General features: G+C 31.6%; 1 protein-coding gene across 5 annotated transcripts in view; it reads right to left on the reverse strand.

Annotated features, from left to right (window-relative positions):
* DACH1 (dachshund family transcription factor 1) overlaps window positions 1–23,191 on the reverse strand; it is a gene marked incomplete at both ends in the record, with an annotated part of 401,718 nt that overhangs the window by 7,794 nt on the left and 370,733 nt on the right. For all 5 annotated transcript variants that reach the window (XM_084234754.1, XM_084234752.1, XM_084234753.1 and 2 more), the window contains 3 exons: window positions 18,686–18,754; window positions 19,254–19,397; window positions 22,345–22,492. In XM_084234754.1, coding sequence (XP_084090880.1) covers window positions 18,686–18,754; window positions 19,254–19,397; window positions 22,345–22,492 — 361 coding nt within the window. The remainder of the gene's footprint in view (window positions 1–18,685; window positions 18,755–19,253; window positions 19,398–22,344; window positions 22,493–23,191) is intronic.

Below are 23,191 nucleotides of genomic sequence, written 5' to 3' on the forward strand. Positions count from 1 at the left end.
ACAGGTGTAGATTCATGAAAATTACTGGACTTGAGGGTATGGACATGAGATGGATTCTGGACCATTATGTTTTAAGCATAAACTTACAGTTACAAAGTTTATGAAGTCTGTTTAACTGTACCACCTATTAATTAGAACTGTATATGTTAATGAGTATTTGTTGTTATAAGGGAATTACACTTTAACTGTATTTGAAAGATTATCTTTTAGAAGTTTATACAAAACAAAAAGTAGAGCATAGACCTCTTTGAAAGTGTTTTATTTTTGTAAATAAGGAAAAATTATATTGCTGGTAGGTCTGCTTTAGCAAAGTATTTGTGAGTGTGTTCTAATTAAGCATTCATTAGTAAGAAGCGAGAAACCATCAGAGTGGTTAATGTACCAGCAAGTGGGAATGGGGTACTTTGCACTTAGGTTACCTTGTCCTGATTGGAAGGTGAGACCTCCCAACTTCAGCAAAGTGAAATAAAACGGAATATTTTATTACTTTTCCCTTTCCTCTATTTATTTCTGGGAGAGTGAAGATTATATAACAGGATCTGCAGAAAATAATAATTTGAAGACATATCTGACCTGACTGATGAATGGACAAATTATGTACTATGCTTAATTAAAATAAAGCATAGAAGGAAAGTGATGCCAATGCCTATTTTTAAAAAATAAAATAAGATACTGCAAAGAAGAAAAACAAGGATCTTTCAAATCAAGCATTTGTATCCTCTCAAATTGAGCATTTGTACATGTATGCCTGAAAGAAACTGGCTAAATCCTCTGTGAATAAATTGAGTTTTCAGAATAAATTTATGTGTTATTTCTGGGGAAAAACCAAAGGTGGCAATTAGAAGGGCAGCTCTTGTCAGAACATAGTTATTTTCTTTTAAGTTTGGATGAAAAAAATCATCATCTTTTAAAAGTTGAGCATGTTTTATTTTTTTCTATTTTTATAGCATGACTAATTTGGTAATTTCAATAAGTTATATTTGTTTTAGGCAGAAATTGTGAGTGTATAAACTAGTAAATCTCTAGCGCTTTATTTAACACACAATGCTGAACTGAAATGCTTATCCAGTGCAAAACTTGACAAATGACAAACATACTCAATGAAAGGCCTACAATTTTTTCAATAAATAAGAGATTATTTTTAACTAAAGGACAATTTGGTAAAGACTATCATTTCTATATTCCCTCTAATGGAATTATCAGATGGTGTTTAGACAGTATATAGGTGAGAACATGTTATACAATGGCATGCTATACAAAAGCTGTTAAATCAGATAGTACTCTACACAGTAAGTGTTCAAATTAACACACGTGGTATCAGCTCAGAGATCTCCAAGCTATACTAAGGAGACAGACTGGTAAACAGGCACCAAGTTGTATTAACAGACTTATCATATCTAAAAAAGAATATGAGAATCAGTAGAGTCCAGAAATGTTGCCATGACAAAGCCATTAAACAGGAAAGACTAACAAATATCCAAACAGCTTTAAAATTACCATCCAGACAGATGTGGCATCTGGTCTACCTTTAAGACCTGTGGCGATTGTAAAATATTTGAATTATATGATCTTTATTCAAATTTCATTTTTGCTGGATAAACTGATAGTTTTACTTTCTGATAACATTCTAGCATAGGTATCATCTAAGATGGCCATGAAAGTTCCCTGTCTCTTAGTATTCACATTTTTGTTTGAGCCATATCTCCTAATAGCTTGTTTCTAATGAAGAGAATATGGCAAAAGTAACGTGTCCCATCACTTCCAAGAAGGTTACCAAAAAAAAAAAAAAAAAAATCCAAGCTTCATCTTGTTGGCATGTACTTTCTCTAGATCTTTTGAGTGGTGGAATCAGGTTGCCATGTACTGAACTTTCCTTTGGGGAATTTATATGGGAGTTAACTACTGATGGCCTCTGGCTAAAACCCAACTAGGTAGCAAGGTGCTCAGTCCAATACCTTTGAGGAGCCAAGACATGCTAGCTGCCACAGTGAGTAAGCTTGGAACTGAACCCTGCCTCGTTAGAAACCAGACAAGATCGCAGGCCCCGTGAATACCTTATTGCTGTCAGGAGAAGTGCAAAGCAGAGAACCCACCTAAGTTATTCCCAGATTCCTCGTTATAGAAACATGAGGTATCAAATGTTGTACACTGTGGAGTTCTGAGGTAATTTTTTGGTGCCACAATAGCTAATGTTTACTCCTTTCTTTATAAGGAAAACATGCTACCCATTGTTACAAGTAAATATTTCAGTTCTCACTTACAAAGTATTAGCATACCAGACCGTATTTCTTAATGTTCTTCAAAATCTTTGGTTCAGTAGTGGTGATTAACCAAGTTCAATTTTGGTTTAACTGTTATCACATACTACTAGATACTACTGATTATTGTAGTGCATGTTTTCCAAGAAAAGAAACATGCTTTGCAAGTGGATCAGGATAACATCAACAAAGCAGTCATAAACAATAACAGTTTTAAGACACTAACTGTTTTCTAAAATGGAAAGCAATGAAATAAAAAAGCAAAATATGCTATTGGCAAAATATGCAATGCGAATGGATAACTGCATTTTACAAATGGTCTCTGTCTTTAGACACAAAAAATTTCAGAAAACATTGGAGTATTCTGAACTTACTTTCAATTTATGTTCACTGTAAGGTACAATTTGTCCTCAGCATATATTAAATTCAATGAAATTTCCAAATTTCTTTAATAGGATTTCAAAAAATAAACACAAAATCTCTACAAATAAACATTTAAAGTATATTATAATAAATGTGCATACATTTAGAAATGTGATAAACAGTGATAATATGTATATTTCATGCCTTCTGTGAAATTCTACCATCCGTTATGGTAAAACAGGCCACTATTTCCATTAAAATTAATAACTGTGGCTGTGGTTATTGTCAGCATTGCCTTATTTTCCCACCACTAGAAATTGTGACATGAATAAAATTAACTTATGTCACCATGTAGATTATATCCTGAATTAAGGTTAGATTTTAAAAGCATTATGGATATAAAAATCCATCTAGCTTATATCAAAATCACTTTATAATAAAAATCTTTCATTTTCTTTCCATAGAGATAATACATTACTCTTACTTCCAGCACTAAATCATAGTTGCATGAGGACAATACAAAATTGTTCCACCAAGAGCATCTATTTTATCTTAATATCCCTGATTCATTTTAATTAGTCCAACTTCAGTTGCATCTCTTTTTTTTTAGGGAAACTTATTGCCATAGCTATAAAAATATTAACTGAATTTGGATAATTAATCTTGTCTGTTTTCCATCGGGTTACTGATAACATCACCATGTCTGGATGAAGAGTTCACAACTTTATCAGTTCTGTTTTACAGGTCTGGTTCTTTACTAATTTAGTGCTGAGTGAGAAATACCTAAATGCTGCAACTCTAACTAGACACTTGTGACTCTATTACCAAGTAAATGCCTTATATGTTAAAAATCATATTACTCTTAAAGCTTAAAATATGAGTTCGGACTAATATTACTATGTTCTAACACACTTTATTGTGTTAATAATAATTCAGATCACTATTACATGAGCATCTTTTATTTACCAAGTCTAAGAAAAAGTGTAAATTTTAGTTTTCCTTCACCAAAATAAGAATGTACTATGTGGTTTAAGTGACTGCAAAGAATATCTATGCATCAGAGGAAAAAGCTAACAATGAGAGTAAGTTATAGTTGCTCTTTTGTTTATGACTCTATTCAGTACCATTTGATTACTTGAAAGGACTGGGATCCAACATATTGCCATAGGAAACAATATCATGAAAAATACATGTCTCTTAATGCAAGAGTTGAATTGACAGTTTGTCATGAGTAAAATCTGCAGAATCAACAAAGATGCAAAATAAATAAGCCAAAATATGAATTATCTAATATAGCACTATGTATTTTTAGCATTCTCTATTCTAATTTTATGTATATAATGTTGCACTATAAATTTTTGGTCCCTCTTTTATTATATTCACTTTAAGGGACAAAAATCAATGCTGAGTAATCCATCTTTTCTAACTGCTGCTGCAAAAAAAGCTACATTATATTTACTCTATTAAAAAATGCATCAGGACATTCATTACAGTAAGGATGTTGAAAAACGATACCTATGCATTAACTCGTAGTCATTTGAACATACTTTGCTTCTCACCATTGCATTTGCTACTCTTGCTGTTATAATCTTCTTTGGTTGGGGGTAAGTGGCTTGACACTCTAGCCTTTTCAAAATAATAACAATATCAAGATTATGCAAAGAAAGTCTATATTTCAATATAAAACTTTATTTAATGGTGTCGAAAGTTGTGTCTCTTATTTGAACCTCCCCGTTCAAATCACCTCACTTTCAAACTCCAGTTCCATATCCGCCACAGTGCTTACTTACTCTACAACTCTACCTAAATGCTTCTTATCATAGGAAGCCAAGAGTCACAAGACAAACCTATCATCATTTAAACTAGTTTGGATCGCTTTCCCAGATTACTCTATTTTGAATTACCAACCTCTGCTTTCATTCTTTAAGTCCTGCAATTTAGTTTCCCACCTTGAATTTTAAATACAATTTCCACTATTTCTAGCAAAATTCCAGAACTATAGTACCCATTACCACATTTCCAAATGTATCATATTCTTCATTGTCACTCTACAGAAATAATTTTGATACAATGTTTAAATTGAATTTAGGACAAAACAAGAAGAAATGAGTTTGTTTTTATAACAAATAGTATTTAGAACTCTGTCCAGCATCATACACAGAAGTCATAATACTGATTTCTATTTGCAAAAATCATAAATGCTACAGCAATTTTTCATAGTCAAATTATAAAAACACCTTAAGTGCCTGAGGAGAGATGAGAGAATAAGGAAGATATAGTATATATACACAATGGAATAGGATTCAGCTATTAAAAAAAAAAGTGAAATCTTCCCATTTGTAAACAACATAGAGAGGGTTATGCTAAGAGAAATTAATCAGAAGGAGAAAGGCAAATACAGGATGATTTCACTCTTACATGGATTATAAGAAGTAAAGCAAAGAACAGACAAAAACTAACAAATCTTTGAAATCTGATGGCAGACCTTACACGAGCGAATGGGGAAGGCCGTGTAAAATGGGAACAAGGAAAGCTAGGGGGACTAAATGGATTATGGTGGAAGACTTCTGATGCTTTGGTTAAAGGCATTATGTGATTACATACATTTGCAGAGATGTTAACTTATCTCCCTAAAACTTATATAGTATTGTAAAGCAATGGTAGCTCAGTAAGCAACATATGAAGATACTTGCCATTCTTACAGTGTTACATCTACTCTTTTATTATTAGTGGATCTCTTTTTTCTCTAGTCTCAACTGTTTAAATGAGAATGAAGCCCAGTTTATGAAATTTCATGTGCCTTCATTGGAGAAATTTATAAAAGCCAGTAAAAAAGACTATGAAAATTTAACCCAGTGCAGACTTAAACTATATTAGCCAATATAAGCTGTTATGAAAAAATAAAGACATTGAGATTATTAATAAAAGCAAATGCCATTTTGCCATAATACATAATTACCAAATAAAGTAACTACTTCTTAATCTGTTAAAATGTGAATTTCAAAAGTAAATGTAAAAACCATAGTATGGAATCAAATTTAAACACAGTATACTTGATGATGTATGGGAATAATTTATGGTCTAAAATCTCCCCATCCAGTACTCTTTCTCCCAGGGAGAAATAAATAAAGAATGAGAGTCAGATCCAATAATTTGTAGTCATCATTCATCGTTTTATAGGTATAATTAGTAAGCTTAAGTGAAAGTATGTTTGGAGATTTACTGTCTCTGGAGTATGATTATACATGAATTAGAAGACTCCATATTTACTCTGCACTATATGGCAATCCAAACCATATAAAGAGAAATTTGCCAAAATAAAAAATAAATAAATAAAAACTCTTAACACCTTTATCTGAAATGAATCAAAAATAACCAGTTTATCTCTTATTTAGTTTGGAAACCATGAATAATCATTCAGAATGTGTTACAAATAATCTCCTTAACCAATATTGTTAAAATTGACATAAAATTTAAAATTTACACTCTGGATGAATTGTTTAAAATGAATGCTTTGAAAATCTGATGAACATAATTTTCAGCTTGCAACTTGCAACTGAAAGAAAAAGAATGTGTCGTATATGGAAAAACATTCATTGGCGTAAGACAATTATTTTACATTCAAATAATATTTAAGTGTTATCACTAATTGACACTAATGCAACTACTATCACATTAAATTTGAGCATAATTATAAAAATAGCAAATTCTTTTTAGCACTTAGCCTCTACTAGGCACCACTCGCCATTTGTAGTACATCTATTAAATCACTTTATCCTAATTATAACATTGTGTGTTGGGTTTTATGACTATATTTGTGTTGTAATAGTTAGGAATCTCCAAATAAAAAGTTTAATTTACACAATGTTATACAGATTCTATTTTTTTTTAAGATTCATTGACTTATGCATACAAGAACTGGGGTGCAGGTCAGAGGTGCGGGGGATGAGAGGATTCACCAGAGAGTGGGGAACAGAACAGCAGATTGAAATACACTGCTGAGGGGAGCAGCAGGCAATACAGGAGAGGTCTGCTGTGCCATGTGGGTAGCTACCTGGACGGCTGGGGTTCAGACTCATGTTGCAGACGCTGCAGATAGCTTCATGGTGCTGTGCTTAACCCTTTGCGCCACCAGGGAAGCTCTGTTACATAGATTTTAAATCACAGTGTGGAAATTTGAACCTAAGTAGTCTGAGTAAAGAATTCACAAACCCCAATGGACTATGGACCTATTGGTTATGTATGTATGTGCATGGGAGTGTGTGCGTCTCTACTCACAAAAAAACTGGATGTCTCTGTTATTTAGACAGTATGAAAATATCTGTATAAAATTCAGCATAAAATTAAAAAATATAATTCTTAGTTATTAAAGTAGTTACTAGACTCACAACTTTAATGAATGGTAGTGTTGACATTAGACCATGGCGTTCACTCTGACACTCTTCTCCTAGAACTAAATGGTCTTCATGCTATTTTAATCCTTTAGAAATCAGTTCTTTAAATATATTATCAATGTGAATGCTAAAAAGATGTCTTTATTGCCACTTATTTTGTCACTGACTAATAATCTTAGTAAGCTAATGGTTTTCTTTTTCTCTTTTATATTAGAGAAAACCTCATGAGAAACTGCAAATTCTGAGTGTGGCTATAGGGCAGGAAATAATACTTGCATAATGGAAATGAGCTTTTACTTCCTAAAGATGAATTTTATAGGAAACCGAAGTCAATGTGATTGACTTTATAAGATATTAAGCTTTACATGAAAAGAACTATATATTTGCTCTTTGAAACCTAATTCTTATAAATGTGTGCCACCCTCATTATCTAGATTAACATTTAGCCACTCATAGCCATTTCATAAATGATCATGAGATAAAAAGTTTGATGTCATATAGGAGCAACCTAGAGCCTGAATTCAAGGTTTGATTTTAAGCAATTTGCTGTATGTCCACCTTAGTGTCTTCAAATATAAAATGGGGATGCTGTGAAGATCAATAAAAATAACATGTGAAAAATCTATGCATATTTAAATTGCTTTAGAAATGTCAGCTAAAGTTCTTGTAATGTCCTGAGTCACTGCTGCATCAGCCAATAAGGACCATTAACAGATCACCAATTTCCCTTCCCCTATGTATTTTAACTTCCAGGCTCTCTACTCACATTTATCCTCAGTTCTCTTGAAGATATATTACTTGGCACTTGATGAAATTTTGCATTTCATCCCTTCCAAGGCACGTTCTTGGTTTTCACTATGATCTCTTAGTTTGTGAGAGGAGAAACCCCTGCTGCAATTCTCCAGCAGGCACATTTAGAATAAAGTTGGGACGGTAAACCTTCTGCCAGAAAATATTGTAAGTCAATCTAGCAGTTGTTAATAATAGCAAATGGATTTTAATGGACTAATTTCTTTAAACCAGTTAAAATATTTTCAACCAACGAACCATTTCCCAAACAATTAAACATACTGATTTTTCTCATATGTACCCTCTAGTTGCCCACTATTTCAGTCATAAAAATAGCATTACCACTGAGAGAAATGATCAGGGTTTGGTATATCCTACATTTAAAACTAAATAGCTACATTCATTTATACATTTACCAAATGCTTTGCCACCTTTGAGAAAGTGAAATTAGACTTTCTTTTTTTTAGTGTTGCTGTTGTTAAAATGATACTGAATGCAAATAATGAGTTTGTTTTTCAGCTGTTTAAGTCTAAAGAGATTTTTTGAATACTTCAATTATAAAAACATTTAAAACATACAAACTTGTGCAATTTTTATTTTAATGAAGATGAGAAGTTCATTAAAGAAGATAAATATTTCATTAGATGTTAAATAAAACAAAGAGATTTTTTGGCTTCTCTCAGCACAAAATTCCTTTGAAAGATTAATTAATACATGCAAATTATGCAAATTAGACCCATGCAAATATTTTATGAAGACAATTAAGGGAACCATTAATTACTGCTTTTTTTGCTTCACTGAGATTCATTCATTTAATTTTAATTTCACTTTAACTGTTTTGATGTATAATCTTGCAGCTAAGAACTTTATCTTTCCTGGCGGGTCACTTAAACTTATAAATTTCATCAAGTGAGCGCACAGAAATCTGTAAAGATATTCTCTAGACTATGTTTAGTATCAAGAGAAATTTCTGACACAATGCACTCCCAGAAACAGGGAAACTGGAAGGGAATGTGAGCTCATTCTTGGACAAGGTTCAACTGCTGGAAAAGCAATTAATTTGCTTTGGCTGTGCTAATATAGGGGAATTAGAAAGTGTGACACAAGACAAATAGAAATAATTAGTTCTCCAAAATGATGTTCTCATTAATATGGTTCGAACAGTAGAAATAAAAGACATTATTGTGGCATGTCTGCATTCTGTCCCTATCCATGGGAGGTGGAATGACACAACATATGCATTTTTACATTTTTAGTCTAAATGATGATGTTTTATATTTTCTAAAGGAGAATTTAAGCAAAGTGTTATAGATCTAGAATACCTAAGTATATATATATTTATCAAAATTGATGACAAACTGTCCAATATACCAATATTTTATTTTCTTAGATCCTATTATTTAATGGATAGACTTTACAAATGGATGCCCCTTTTCTGAAATATAAATATTTTTCAAAGTACTTTCATTACTCTTGAAAGATAGATACCATTTCTCAAAAAACTTTAAAAAACTGTATCTATACTCCAGTCACTTCTTAAAGAAGTGACTGAGTACATATTAAAAGTTCTCTTAGATGGCCAAAGTACTTAAGCTGTCTGTGAGTAGACTCAAAAAAAGGAAGCAGGCTTTGTGCCTATGAACAACTTTATCTATATTACTAAATAGGAATTTTTAGCTTTTTAAAAATTATAGTCATTTTCTACAGTTATGATCTCAGTGAGCAAGTTAATTTGATATTATGGCAATCAAATTTTTCCCTTGGTGATGAAGATATAAAAAAGACTCAAAGAAAAAATATATTTTAAATAATTTTTTCTTAAATCTTAAGATGACAATAAACTGTCTGATAATAAATGTATGTATTGACTATAATAAGACAACTTCAAATTGCCTATTCTTAATAATAAAAATGCATATATATACATGTGTGTATTATATGTAATATATATATTATTAAAATGACAAAGACTTATTTTTCAATACATTCTCTAACACTTCTCTTAGTCTACAGCCAGTCACTGTTATTGTGATAACATGAAAAGTTGAAAGTGGACATATATTACTCTAGATATGTGTTTAGTTTTTTAAACGTTTCCTAAAAACAGAATTTAAATTTATTTTTTCTTTCTTATAAAGGTAATCTCATTTCATTCATCTTGACATTTCTAAATTTCTACACACATTTGTACGTTACACCTTATATTAGAAATTAGAATCAACTGTGAATTTCATCGATGTATTATATTTAACCACTCTTCTATATCACTAATTATGATGTTACACTAAAATGGATCTAGCATTGGTCTGCAGGGTCATTTGATAATACCTTTCCCAGTTTCCATTTATCACTTGGACTCTAGTCTTCAGACAATATTCAAGCCAAGTCACAACCATGTCCATGAATAAGCCAATTTAATTCCATTTTTCAATTTTATCTAAGCCAACAACATTTTATCATATTTTCCATTAATGACTGCTGTGTTTCAAAGCTTAATAGCAATTTACTTGTACCATGTCCATATTTCACTCTAAATCTTCAATTCCAATTCTTTCTTATATTGCCTAGGTTCCCCTAAACTACTTCTCACTTATTATCTTACATTTACAAGCATAATGATCTCAAATACATTTCAAATTAATATTAATTGTTTCCCCACACTTTACCTACTATTGGGTGATGGAGTAAGAAGTGAAACCACTTCAGGAAACTTCATGATATGTCACAACTCAAGACAGACATGTATGAATAATAATGTTTTTTTTTATAAGAACCACATCTTACATGGAGCATAGTTTTATTTGATCTTATAATATTTTGCTACTATTTTGAGCAATATTATATTTAACTGTCCTCTGTGTCTAATTCCATGTGTAACTAGTTTTAAATTGTGTTAGTAGCCATTTCCAACAAAAAGCTAAGACAGGACTTTATATGGGAATTTAAGCATATAAAATACAAGATTTATTTTGTTATTTGTTTCTTAAAAGAATAGAATGTAGAAACTGACTTAAAAGAACATATTTAAAAGTTTTATAAATACACAATCTCATGAGTATCTCTGAGATTTTCTTTTTAATAATAACTCTGATTGTCTAGTTAAATGAGTAGTTAACAATGACCTGTGATAACTATTGAACAATAGGCTGTTTATTGGTTACTGCCTGAAATCAATATCATCTTTTGTTCAACTTAATCAATGGTGTCTTAAATTGATTAGCTGTATTGAAATACTGCCAAACACTAGGAACCAGTGCCAAGAAACTAGAAATAAATTATTGGTTTTTTTATAGTTAAATAATTCAAATATTTATCTTTTAAGACCAAGAAAATTTGTTTGAGGCAATTTATATGGTGATTGCACATTTAAAAGTGACTAGACAATAGTCAAAATGCAGGCAGCTTAGAAACCAGTTTTAAGTAGCCTCTCCTTTTTTTTGTCCTTAATGGAAGCTTCCTCTTATCCACTTTTTGCTCAACAAAGACATTTTTAAATATGGAAAATTAGGTTCAGGTAACACAAAAATTGCCAACTTATGTAAATGTTTTACTATGGAAATAAACATTATATTATAAAGATCAATTTTTTCCTCAAAAGAGTAAATAATATATTGGAGTAATAATAGCTTCAGTGTTTACCAGTTGCTAGGTGCTGTAGTGAATATGTTAACTCCTATTAATAAAATTTAATATTAGCAGCTAAAACTTAACTGCGTGCACATTATTGCTTAGTATGTGCTAAGTGCTTACATGGATTATTTTATTTAATCCTAACAACAACTCTTTGAGGTAAAACAACTACTAAAGGAAAAAAATAGTGAAACAGAGATTTGAATCTAAATCTGATTTCTAACAACAGTTCATAATTGCTAGGTTTTATAGAGGCATCTAAACAAGCTCCACTCCTGCATTAAACTTAAGGCTATTTTGTAAAGTTTTAGAAATGGAAATATGTGCAATAATAATATGAAATAAAATTCAAACAGTACTCTCATAAAGAGCTTATGAAAGTGATAAGTTTAAGTAAGGTTCAATTTAGAACCTTTGCAGTATAACCATTTTGCGATATCATTTAGCAACTCTGTTTAAAAAAAAAATTGCAAAAGAAAGGAAAAGGCTCTCCAAATTGTATTTTGTTAAACCAAAACTGAAATCTTATCTGAAGTCTTTTGTCGAATGTGTTTATTTTCCTAATTTCTTTTATTGTCATTTTATTTTTCTCACTTACATTGAAGTTTCTGAAATGTATTAACATTATAATATGGGCATAATGAATGATTAAAAATAAAGCTGAAATGGACACATTTTTTCCCAATTGTACATTATTTCCTACTAGTAGTTATTACTACTATTGCTACCAGTAATAGTAAGAATCAGCAGACTGTTTTGAATTTTTTAAATCATTAACAAGTGTAACTATACAATATGACTGATGAGGCTGCAAAGAGATAACCTAGAAAAGTGAAATGTAAATCTAGACAGCAAGGCATGAAGGAGACAACCAGGACTCTGGGTCTTACCATCTGTTTTCAAAAGTGAGCAATTACACTGACTTGTAGTTCAAATGTGGAAATGCTAATTAGCCTCTCTGAACTTCAGTTATCTTAGCTTTAAGTTAAATCATACAGGGTAAGTTCAATAAATATTAGCTTCCAATCCACCTTTCCATTTTAACAAACAAAAAGTTCCATTTACTATACAATATCCTTAATTCTAGAAAGAAAATGTATTTCTAAGACATTCACTATAGCTAAAATATTTGACTCAAAAATCTTTTTTTTTTTTTTTTTTTTTAGTAAGCATTGCTTTTTATTTTGGTCGCTGTTACATACAAAGGTATTCTAAAGACATCAAGAAGAAAGCATCCCCTGTGAGCTGTGAGCTTTTCACCCAATGCCTTATATTTTATGTCAAGATAAAAATTAACAGGCATGTGAGTGAGCAATGAGAGCATTTTATTCATTTTCCTTATATCAACTTCTATGTTTCTTTTTTTACTATTTTATTTTATATAATTCTTACATCATTTTTCAGTTTTGCACAGTGTATGCATTTTCATTTTGGTTATATTCCCCATACAATTCCCACCCTCCTCAATTTTGCCCTGATCCCTCCTCTTCTCCCCCTGCCCATCCCAGTTAGTGTGTCTCTGGTTTATAGTTGCTTGTGACTCAACAATCTTGACAAAAGATACACATTCTACTCATAAGAATGATCTACATTATGATATGTTGGAGCCATACATTACTAAACAAATAATAATGATAATTAGATATATTTTAAAGAACAAAAAAGGGTATATTTTAGATTAATTCTAATCTAAAATTGGAAAGAAATAAAGGATGTAAAAGCAACCGGACTAAGTGAAAATTCCCAGCTGATCAAATCAAGATGGAACTTCCAACAGGTCATGTATTCTCACTGTGTCTTCGCTTCCTCCTTACAAAATGAAGAAATGAAATTTATTTTAAAAGTTCTTTCCCACTGCTAATTCAGTAACATCATAAGAGTGTGTTTGACATATCATCAGTGGTCAGTAAATATCTGTGGAAATATGAATAATTTTCAAATTTATCATGAGTCTTCAAATATCTCAGAATCAGAAAGAAGATATTTTCAACTGGAAAAAAAGATTGTTAAAGTATAGGCAAGTATTTTATGTCTTTTTATTGGAAGAATATTTGGTTTTCTATGATCTGAGATCAGTCAAAAAGAATAAAAGGCCAAAGAGTTTTGATTATGGCTATTGGATGTAAATAAAAGAAATAGACTTCTAAGTGAAGCCAAGATTTTGGAAGCACATCTTGAAGATAGTCTAAGATGTTGGAAGAACTGTGGTACACATTCCCATTGATTTGAACAATTACTTTTGGTTTAAGAGGATAGGTTTTTTCCTTAGAAAGAAAAAAAGCAAAAGTTACTGTTTTGAAAGTGAACTACTAGGATTTTGGAAATTTTATGAAAGACATACATATAACAGCAATAATCAACATTACTTCCACATGAGAGTTTATGCCTATAATTGACTAATTAAACAATATACAGAGAAGATTCAATAATTTGAAATTTTAAGAAGCAGATCAGAGAAAATCATGAGGTTGATAAACCAAAAGTGAGGTGCTAAATCAAAGAGAAAGGAAATACTTAAGATACATGACTATGGTATGTTAAATGACAAATATATTTAAAATGAAAAATTTAGTTCCTGTGAATATTCACAAACTCTAAATCTTAGATCAAAATGCAAAAAGAATGTAACATAAAAATGCACAAAGTAGAAAAACACAGTTAATTAAACTATTTGATATGAACATTAAACTGCCAGAATTTATAACTCTCACTTTTCCAGGCAGAATCATATTATCCTTTACTTCCTCTCTTAAGACTCTCCAACAAAATTCTGAGAAACATCAGAACAAAAACGGTTCTCTTCATCTAAAACAAACATAGGTGATAATTCATCAATGGGTTGCTATGTGCATTCAGGGAATACGCAGCAGGCAGCATGCTGCCAATGCAGCACAAACATTTGACACATTCATATGTGTCAAACATGCAAGAACTAAAGATACTAAAAAAAAAAAAAAAAAGAAAAAAAAGTATGGTTGATGCTGTATATGGCTCCCATCCAGGGAGAGGAAGACACTGAGCAAGGAACTACAAATGCACAACATATTATTTTGGAGAACAGAAATTTGTGGTAAGGAAGTAAAGGAGGAAGTAAACCTAGGATGCAGACAGGTGCTTCAAGGACACAGGTATAGGGTCTGGAAAGCATTCCTGAAAGCATAAATTCTAAGATGAAATTTCAAACAACTATAAGTAAGGCAGGGAAAAAGACAAACAGATCCTGAGAGATGGAGAAAGATGTGATATTTTCAGGAAATTAAAAAAATATATCCACTATAACAAGAGATCAGAGAGTGAGTGGGGAGATGTATTTGTGCAGGAAGGGTCAGGGAAGAAAATGTCAATCTCCATTCTTCCCTCATTATATATTAAGGGGCAAATTTTATTGGATGGATGATGGCACCATAAGGAAAGAATACAGGAGAAGGAAGATTTGCAGAGAAGGAAGGAAGATCCTTTTGAATTTGTGCAATGGACTTTGAGTTCCTGTGAGATATTAAACAAAAGTTGGGTAGTATCTGGGGGCGCTCTTAAGAGATATCTGCCTGTGGGCCTCCTTGATGGTGCAAGGGATTAAGTCTCAGCACTATGAAGCTGCCTGCAGCCACTGCAGCATGAGTTCCATTCCAGGCCAGGGAGTTGACCCACATGGCACAGCAGACCTCTCCTATCTCATCCGCAGCTCCCCTCAGTAGTGTATTTCAGTCATTCTACCTGTTCTGCTCCCCACTCTGTCACTGGTGAATCCTCTCACTCCCCAAAATTCTGGCCTGTATCCCAGTTCTTGTATGCATTAATAAATAAATCTTAAAAAAAGAGATGTCTGCCTGAAATGGATATAATTTTGTTAATTGTTAAAGCATATTAAATAGACCACCTAGGTGCATGTCTTTGCCCTGGACAGAGAATAAAGAAACTAGAATTTAGCTGAAGAAATCCACAATAATGTTATCTATTTGGCTGTATAAGTGTGTGGAAGTGCACTTACATGTGTGCAGAATGGGTTTTGAAGGATATTTATTGACTAGACAAAATAGATGTTCAGTCAAAACTCATGAATTTTGAGTTAGTTGTCATAAATGTTAGCAATGAAAAATCACAAAGAATTTTCAATATTAATTTGCTATCCAGGAATAGTTTCTAAACTGCTTTCTCATTTCTTCCTCCCCTTCTCTGTAGTTTTACAGAAATGGTACAACAAAATGATATGAAACAATGTTTAATCTAACATGAGGTGCTTATTAGGGTTTAATTACTTGGCACTTGAGAATTATTTAAGTGCCCAAAAGCTAAGTGACTAGCTCTTGGGCCAACCATGATATTTGTTTGTTTGTTTGTTTATTTATTTATTCATACAAGAGCTGGGGTGTAGAATAGAGGTGTGTGTGGGGGTGTGTGTGAGAGGATTCACCAGAGACAGAGCAGGGAACAGAACAGGCAGACTGACTGAAATACACTGCTGAGGGGAGCAGCAGTGGAGACAGGAGAGGTCTGGTGTGCCATGTGGGTAGCTCCATGGCCGGGGATCAAACTTGTGCTGTAGTGGCTGCACATAGAGTTATAGTGCTGAGACTTAACCCCTAGCACCACCAGGGAGGCCCCATGATATTTATTTATTGCCCAAACACTAAATATAAGTACATGGTGAGCATAAAGAAATATGAATGTCCTTTGTCTTTCTATTAAATTTTGTTTATTTTGGAATAGAGAATAATTTCAGCTAAGGCTGGTTTAGGGGTAAGGGGAAGTACAGATTATCACACCTGGGCTGGGGGACACCAAGACTGACAGTAAAAAGTTGAGACTGATCATTCTTGAGTTGTGAAGCAGCAGACATTCATGATTCCTCAAATGCTTGCTGCAAACCATCCTCTAAATGAATGTTGATTCTTTCTTCTTTGCCTTCACCATTCTTGTGCTTAGACTCAGTAATCTAGTCTTTTTCTTTGTAAATTTTGTTATGTTTATTAGCTTCCAAATGTATTAATGGACTTGAAGATTTTAAAAACAGAAGCTCAAAAGGACTAACTGAGCTTATTTAGTGAGGTAAAGTAGCAAAATATGATGTGCTTTTGAAATCTTGAGTTGTTCAACTGCTGATGAAACAAACACCTTTTTAGCAACTAGCCCAGAAACACGGATTCATCTACAATGCCTTTTAAAGTTACATTTGCGAAAAAAAGCATGTTATCTAGTCAAAATCATGAATATTAGTTAAGTGTTTTATTCAAAATTGTCTATTTTGAACAATATAAAACCAAAGAAAGTATGCAAGAAGTAAGTTATTAACTGATTATTCACATTAGACTTGAGGAACATCTTTTTAATTGACAGAATGAATGAATAATGAATTAATTAAATCGATGCATAAATAATCCCATTATAATTTATATGTGACTTTAAACACCTATGTATAATTGTTATTCAAGTGTTTTGTTTCCTTAATTATAAAATTATTTTATTGACTTTTCTATGGTGTCCCAGGAATAGCATTCTGGATAGCAAACATCAGGCAATTTTATAGTTAAATTTTTTCTCAGAATAAGCAAATGACAATATAAATTGAGAGATATCAATGTTTCAAATAAGGCTTTATCCATAATGAAGGGTATATTTGAAGATATATGAATTTTAAAAATTTAAATAGAAACAACTATAGCTTTATTGATTACTAAAATATTATTGATAGCAGAGTTATAAAATATATATTATGTCAATTATGCAAAAAATGTTTGATCATTGCCTGATCAATTCTTCATATTAATGGCATCTCCTATTTATATACAGGTACATATTCTCAATAATTTTTCTTAAATTGAATTCTGATCACCTTGCTTATTATTCTGTGGATCGCAGATAATTTATATATCACATCTACCTAGAGACTCATATGCTTCCTTAGACCAGTTTGGACATCAGCAAAGTTAGTACATACACACACAAATCAGGCCTGAGCCTTACACTGAATTTATTGAGGTTATTGTCCCTGATAAAGTCATTCTGGCTTTGTTGTAATTTATTTACTGTTACCACATTCAATTTTTTTTTAGAAAGACATATAGCACAAACCGTATGATTTTAATAATATGCACGCACATAACTTTTGCTAAAATCTATAATGCTTTAAACACAAAGTTTTTTCTATACCTACAATTGTATTATATTTGTATGTCCATGGAAATGTCATATAATAACATGTGATTCAAACCTTCAGATTTAAAAAATAATTATCTTGGTCTCAGGTAAAATAAATATAGGGCAAAAATATATAATATTCTTTCTGAAGGATTGTTTCCTCATCTTTTTTATTTCTTTTAATTTATTGCAATCACATGATAATTTACAAAATTGTATTTCCTTTACACTAAACTAAGAATGACACTTTTGGAGCTGATTAAGTAACACAATTAATGTCAAACAATATACCAAAAATGATTAAGCTTAGAATGCAAAATAAAAGCAATTGGGAAGATTATAGAAGTTAATCATTTTAGGCTTCCCTTTGAAGAATAATCTTCATTTGAAATAGAAAATAAATGTTTTTACTGTTTAGCATTCATGTTGGTCGATTGAGTTTGTAGTCTAGAATAGACTTAGAATGCATGCTACCTTCAGATTTCATTCTTTCTAGTAGTGTGGTCTGGAGAGTAAACATGTGGAATTCTTCTACATTTTTAATACAACTCCTTTTAGTATTCTAGGTTTGATTTTGCTCAGCAGATTTGTCTTATTAAAATGTATATAACAACATAATGAAACATTTGAAAAATCCCCATAGAACTAAACAATTTTATTTCTTGTTCACAACCAAATAGTCTATTTTGCACCTATCTTGCTTGCAGTGACTGTCACAAAATGAGAAGAGGAAATTTTTTAATGTTATGAAGCACCTATTTGACTAATTGCTATGAATAGCACAGAGAATAGAACTTTTCAGTCCTTCCTGCATTAGATTGGGCTTTAAGCATTCAATAAAACACATTGACTATGCCCAAAATTAAATCATACATTGTTTAAAATTAATTATTCGTTTTTAATTGCATTGTATAAACAGAAATGACCTGTTAATTTAAAGAAAATCTATCAGCGCAAAACGAATTCACTCATATAAACAAGCAAGATGAACTTGACCTTGTTTGAACTTGTTTTGATGTGGCCCAGATGGCAGGCTACATGCTTGAATAGCAGGCTAAAGCTGAGGAAAAACTCATATAGCAAGATCTAGATTTATAGCCTTTTGCAAATTCCTACCTTGTATTGTCCTTTCAGCATCTGTTCTGCTGCCACTGCGGTCAGCTTCTATCTCTGGGGTCAGAGAGTCTAAAAACACAGAAAGGTAAGAGTGACACATATTTCATTTGATTCCTATTGTCCTTTGAAAAAGAGCAACCTGTTACTTTAGTGCTGAATTAAAATTACATAAATCTTTGTCAACTTGCAAAGGTTGAACAAAGACCATAACCAAAAGAATTGTCAAAAGATTTGAATGATACATAAGTAACAAAAACTTGATTATAAAAATAGCTCCGGGTAGCAAAGTTTTGAGATTAGTATTTTGTTACATTTTATTAGAGACAGGTTTGGTTAAACAGAGAAGCTATGTCAGGTCCCAGATACTAGTGTTAAGTAACAAAAAGGTGTTAGCGCCTATGAAATAAAGCTTTCTCCCAACACCAGCGACTATTCTACCTACCATGCTTTCAGCTACAAGCAATTTAAGGAATCACAAGACACAGAAACATACAAAGCCACAAACACATGTCTTTTGAGTACTAAAAATGAAAAGTAGTTACTCATGCATAAAGATGCACCGTCTTACCATTTAAGACCCTTAGACTATCTGTTGAAGCTGCCTGTTTTAGTGTTTGTTCTGCTTGCTCACGCCGTTTCGTCTCAAATTCAAGGGCTTCCTGCAATTTTCTCTTTGCCTTCTTCTCTTTCTTTAGCCTCTTTTGAACTATGGCTAGAAAAAAGTATATGCATATTAAAAGTTTTTTCATAATGTCCAAACTTACAAATGGTCTATATTTTGTTTATAATTTTTTTTCCTGCTTGATAGACTCTACCTTTACAGAAGAAGTTCATAAAACCTCACATTTTTAAATTCCAGCAAAATGTTCAAGAAAGCCAATTTCTATTTAGGTTGACTAAAAATGCCTTTAATTGTTATATGTAAAGACAGATTTAACAAGAAACTAATTTTAGTAAATATGAATATTCCCAGATAATTGAGACCTAATTAAATAAATTTATGGCTTAATCTCTGCCATCAAGTGAAAATAGTTCAAAGTAGTTTGAATAGTGTAAACCTTTATAAGCACACTTCCTATCTCTTTATATGGCCTCAATTTTGAGTAGCTAATGGAACATTTGTTCCCATAAGTGCTTTGCACAAAACAGTTTTTCTCTGGTTAGGTTATTCATATTTATTTCTTAAGTTTGGAAAATGCAAAAATGTTTATTATTTATGAGGAGAAAAAAATAACAAATATAAGCAGAAAAATTTTTGATGAAGCTACTATAATTTGCTCAAAGATACTAATTTCTTCATAGAAAGTTTATATGATATTACAATATTATGAAACATTATATATTCACTTTGCAAGAATGTAGTGGTTTATAAAACTTCACTGCTAACAGTAATGTGGTACTACTAGCAAAAATATGACTTTATTAAAAGAGATTATGATACAAAAAACTCAATATATTTTTCCTACTTAATTTCTACTATTCAGTTTAAATCTTTGTACATAAACAACAAATAATAACGCAAACAAATTTGCTCCACAAAGTGTATGTTAATTGAACTTAGTATGTATTTTCAGAATGATAACTATTTTATCTTTCACAATATATACATATTAAGCAGTCAGCATATGTGAAGCATACATGTAATTCTCTTTGAAATATTTTTCAATATTTGATAAACATTGTGGATTAGAAGATGACAGTACTAGTATAAGGAAATCCTTTTGGTTGTTAGTCATAAGGAGTAATCATTCCAAGTTTACATTTGGTATTTTATTACAGATTAAGACACTATGTACTCAAAACATACAATAAGAATTTAATGTTCAATAAAAATTTAGTTTCAGTTTCTCACTTCTACATACCCTATTTTTTACCATTATTAATGCTGTTAGGAGAGCAGGACATTGATTGTTGTGTTTATTGTGGCTGAAATTATATATTAACAGAAACTGTTTTATCAAAATGTATATTGGCTACAGTCTTAGAAGGAAAACCATTAAAACAAGTTTCAACTCAAGGCTAATTTCTTTGTTTAGTTGTATGAAGAGCATATGATTATCTTAACCAAATTACTTGTCTACTTTTTCTCTTTCTAAAGAGTGTTTATAAGCCTCTTTGAAAAGAAAACAGTAATTTCTGAATTATTTAATTCGATTATGCATTACTAAAACACTAAAAACTCAATACCCAGTGTCTCGCCATTGACTGCTAATTGTTTCTTCCTGCGTGAGTGAACCAAATGGGATTGTCATGTTTTCTCTTCAGGGTAATACGCTGCTTCAACAGATACATACATAACAAATAATTATTGATAGCTATAACCTTCATTTTTATTTTCACAATTAACTAAATGAGAGGCTCAAGCAAGGTGTGCTCTGTTAAATGTTTTGCCCTCTAGTGGTTGAAAGAATAAAAGAATATAAATTCTGAAACACATTTGGACTAAAAAAACTCTGAAGGTCTCTCAAGGAACCAAAGGGTTGCATTAGGAATTCAAGGGTCTGACTGCAAGTCTTGTCCAAACATGGGATTCTCCAAGTGATTAAAAAAAAAAATCAAGACACGGATTTTTCATGGAAGATGGTTCTCAATAATAAACTGACCAAACTTCCTTATTCACTTAGAACACATTCCGTTATCAATGTTTATCTTGTCTTGATTATTTTTGTACCTGAATCTATACGAAACCACATTATTTAGAACTATGTTCTACACCTGGGGTGACAACCTCTCAAATAAATATCCTTACAGGAACCTATTAACTGTTGTTTCTAGTAACTAATGAAAAAACTTAGGGAGTTCTGCCAGTCTTAAAAGGAAACTAGAAACTGATTTTTAAATGTCCATGCCAAACAAATAAAAGGATAATATATGGAGCTTTTATATTTGATACTTATGAAATGAGGGAAAACAAGCTCCCTTTCTAGAATACTTAGGAGAGTCTTATAGTTGAGGCAAGAGTGAAGTTGGTTGTAAAAAAATATTCTTCAAACTCATACATAATCTAAACATATAAATATGAATGACCTTCAAAATCATCTGTACAGGCACCATTAAAGTATGTTAAAAGATACAATTCATAGATTACTAATATAAACTTTTACCCAATACAAATTCATATTTTTTATTACTCTAATGTGTATTTAACCTTGTTGGATGAAAACGAGGCATTCATAAAGAAAATTAAACAAACACTCAACTTTGGTCATTTGTTCAGATATTCATCAGTCTTTAACTTCAGTTGATAAATATCGTCCTAAATCTGTTTCACTTGAATAATCAGTATTTTCTATTTTAGCTTTACTTAACTCAAGTTTTTCAAAGAACAACTGTGAATGAATATAGAAATTTTCTTCACGGTTGTCATCTTATCACAGTTCATTCTTATCTTAAAATTATGAATTTGTTAAGCTCTATAAGCACTATGTGATATGTGATTAATGACATAAAATATATCTCAAGTCCCTGACATATGAACAGAGAGAAATCATGTACTTTATAGATTAAGAAATTCAATGAGCCCAGGATTCAAATCCTGCTCTGAATTTTAGTTACAAGTAAGTTAACAAAGAAACCGAGAGCCTCATTAAACACCAATCATAGTACTATGTTTAATATTTTATAAAAAACATTAAATTTATTTGGAAGCTTGAAAATACCTCTGTTCTTTTGTTCCATAGCCAACTGCTTCTCAAGTGTTTCCCTTAGTTCTCTTTCCCTTAAAAAATCCATCTTCAGCTCTGTTTTTTCCAGTTGGACCTGTTTTTCTTGAGCTCTGGCATTATCTATGGCAACTTTCAAGAGTCCCTGTACAAAGAAGGCATTCAGAATTGTAATATTTTGGTACAAAGCACATTTCACTCATTACTTAAAAGCATTTTAAAAGGAAATAACCTACTTATCAAATTCTTTCATTTTTGTTATATATTAACTCTGTTCTCACTAGGACCTAAAATACAAAACCTCTAAATCAAATGAAACTTTTTAGGAAGACAAATACTTATGGAATGCAGATTAAAGAGCCTCTAGCTAGAATTCCTAGATCTAAAGCTAAATGAAAACAGCAGCTAGGAATATCTAAAAAACAACAACTGAAAAAAAAATATGTTGAAACTCTTCTATAAGTAATTATTGATATGGTTTATATGACCTCAAGTGTTCTTGGGTTTACCCACCTATCTTGGAGCTTCTCCAACACTCCTTACCGAAATTACATAAGATGCAGTGGTCTTCTTTGCATTTCTCCAGCCATCAATTTGCCTCTGCATCAGGGACTTAGCTGTTTTTGCTGCTCTCAGATGTTTCCCTCAGGATTTTTATATGGTTCATGACCTTACTTCGTCTTAACTCAGGAACCACTCAAGAAAAGCCTTCTCTTGCCACTATTTCTAGAATAACTTTCCAAACCCACTTTGCTCTCGCCTCTGGAGAATACACCATAGTATTTATTATTATGTACTATCACCATATATTTATTTGTTTCCTTCTTTATGTTGTGTCTCCACT

The sequence above is a fragment of the Talpa europaea genome (assembly GCF_964194135.1).
Source record: "Talpa europaea genome assembly, chromosome: 6".
NCBI classification, from domain to species: Eukaryota; Metazoa; Chordata; class Mammalia; order Eulipotyphla; family Talpidae; genus Talpa; species Talpa europaea.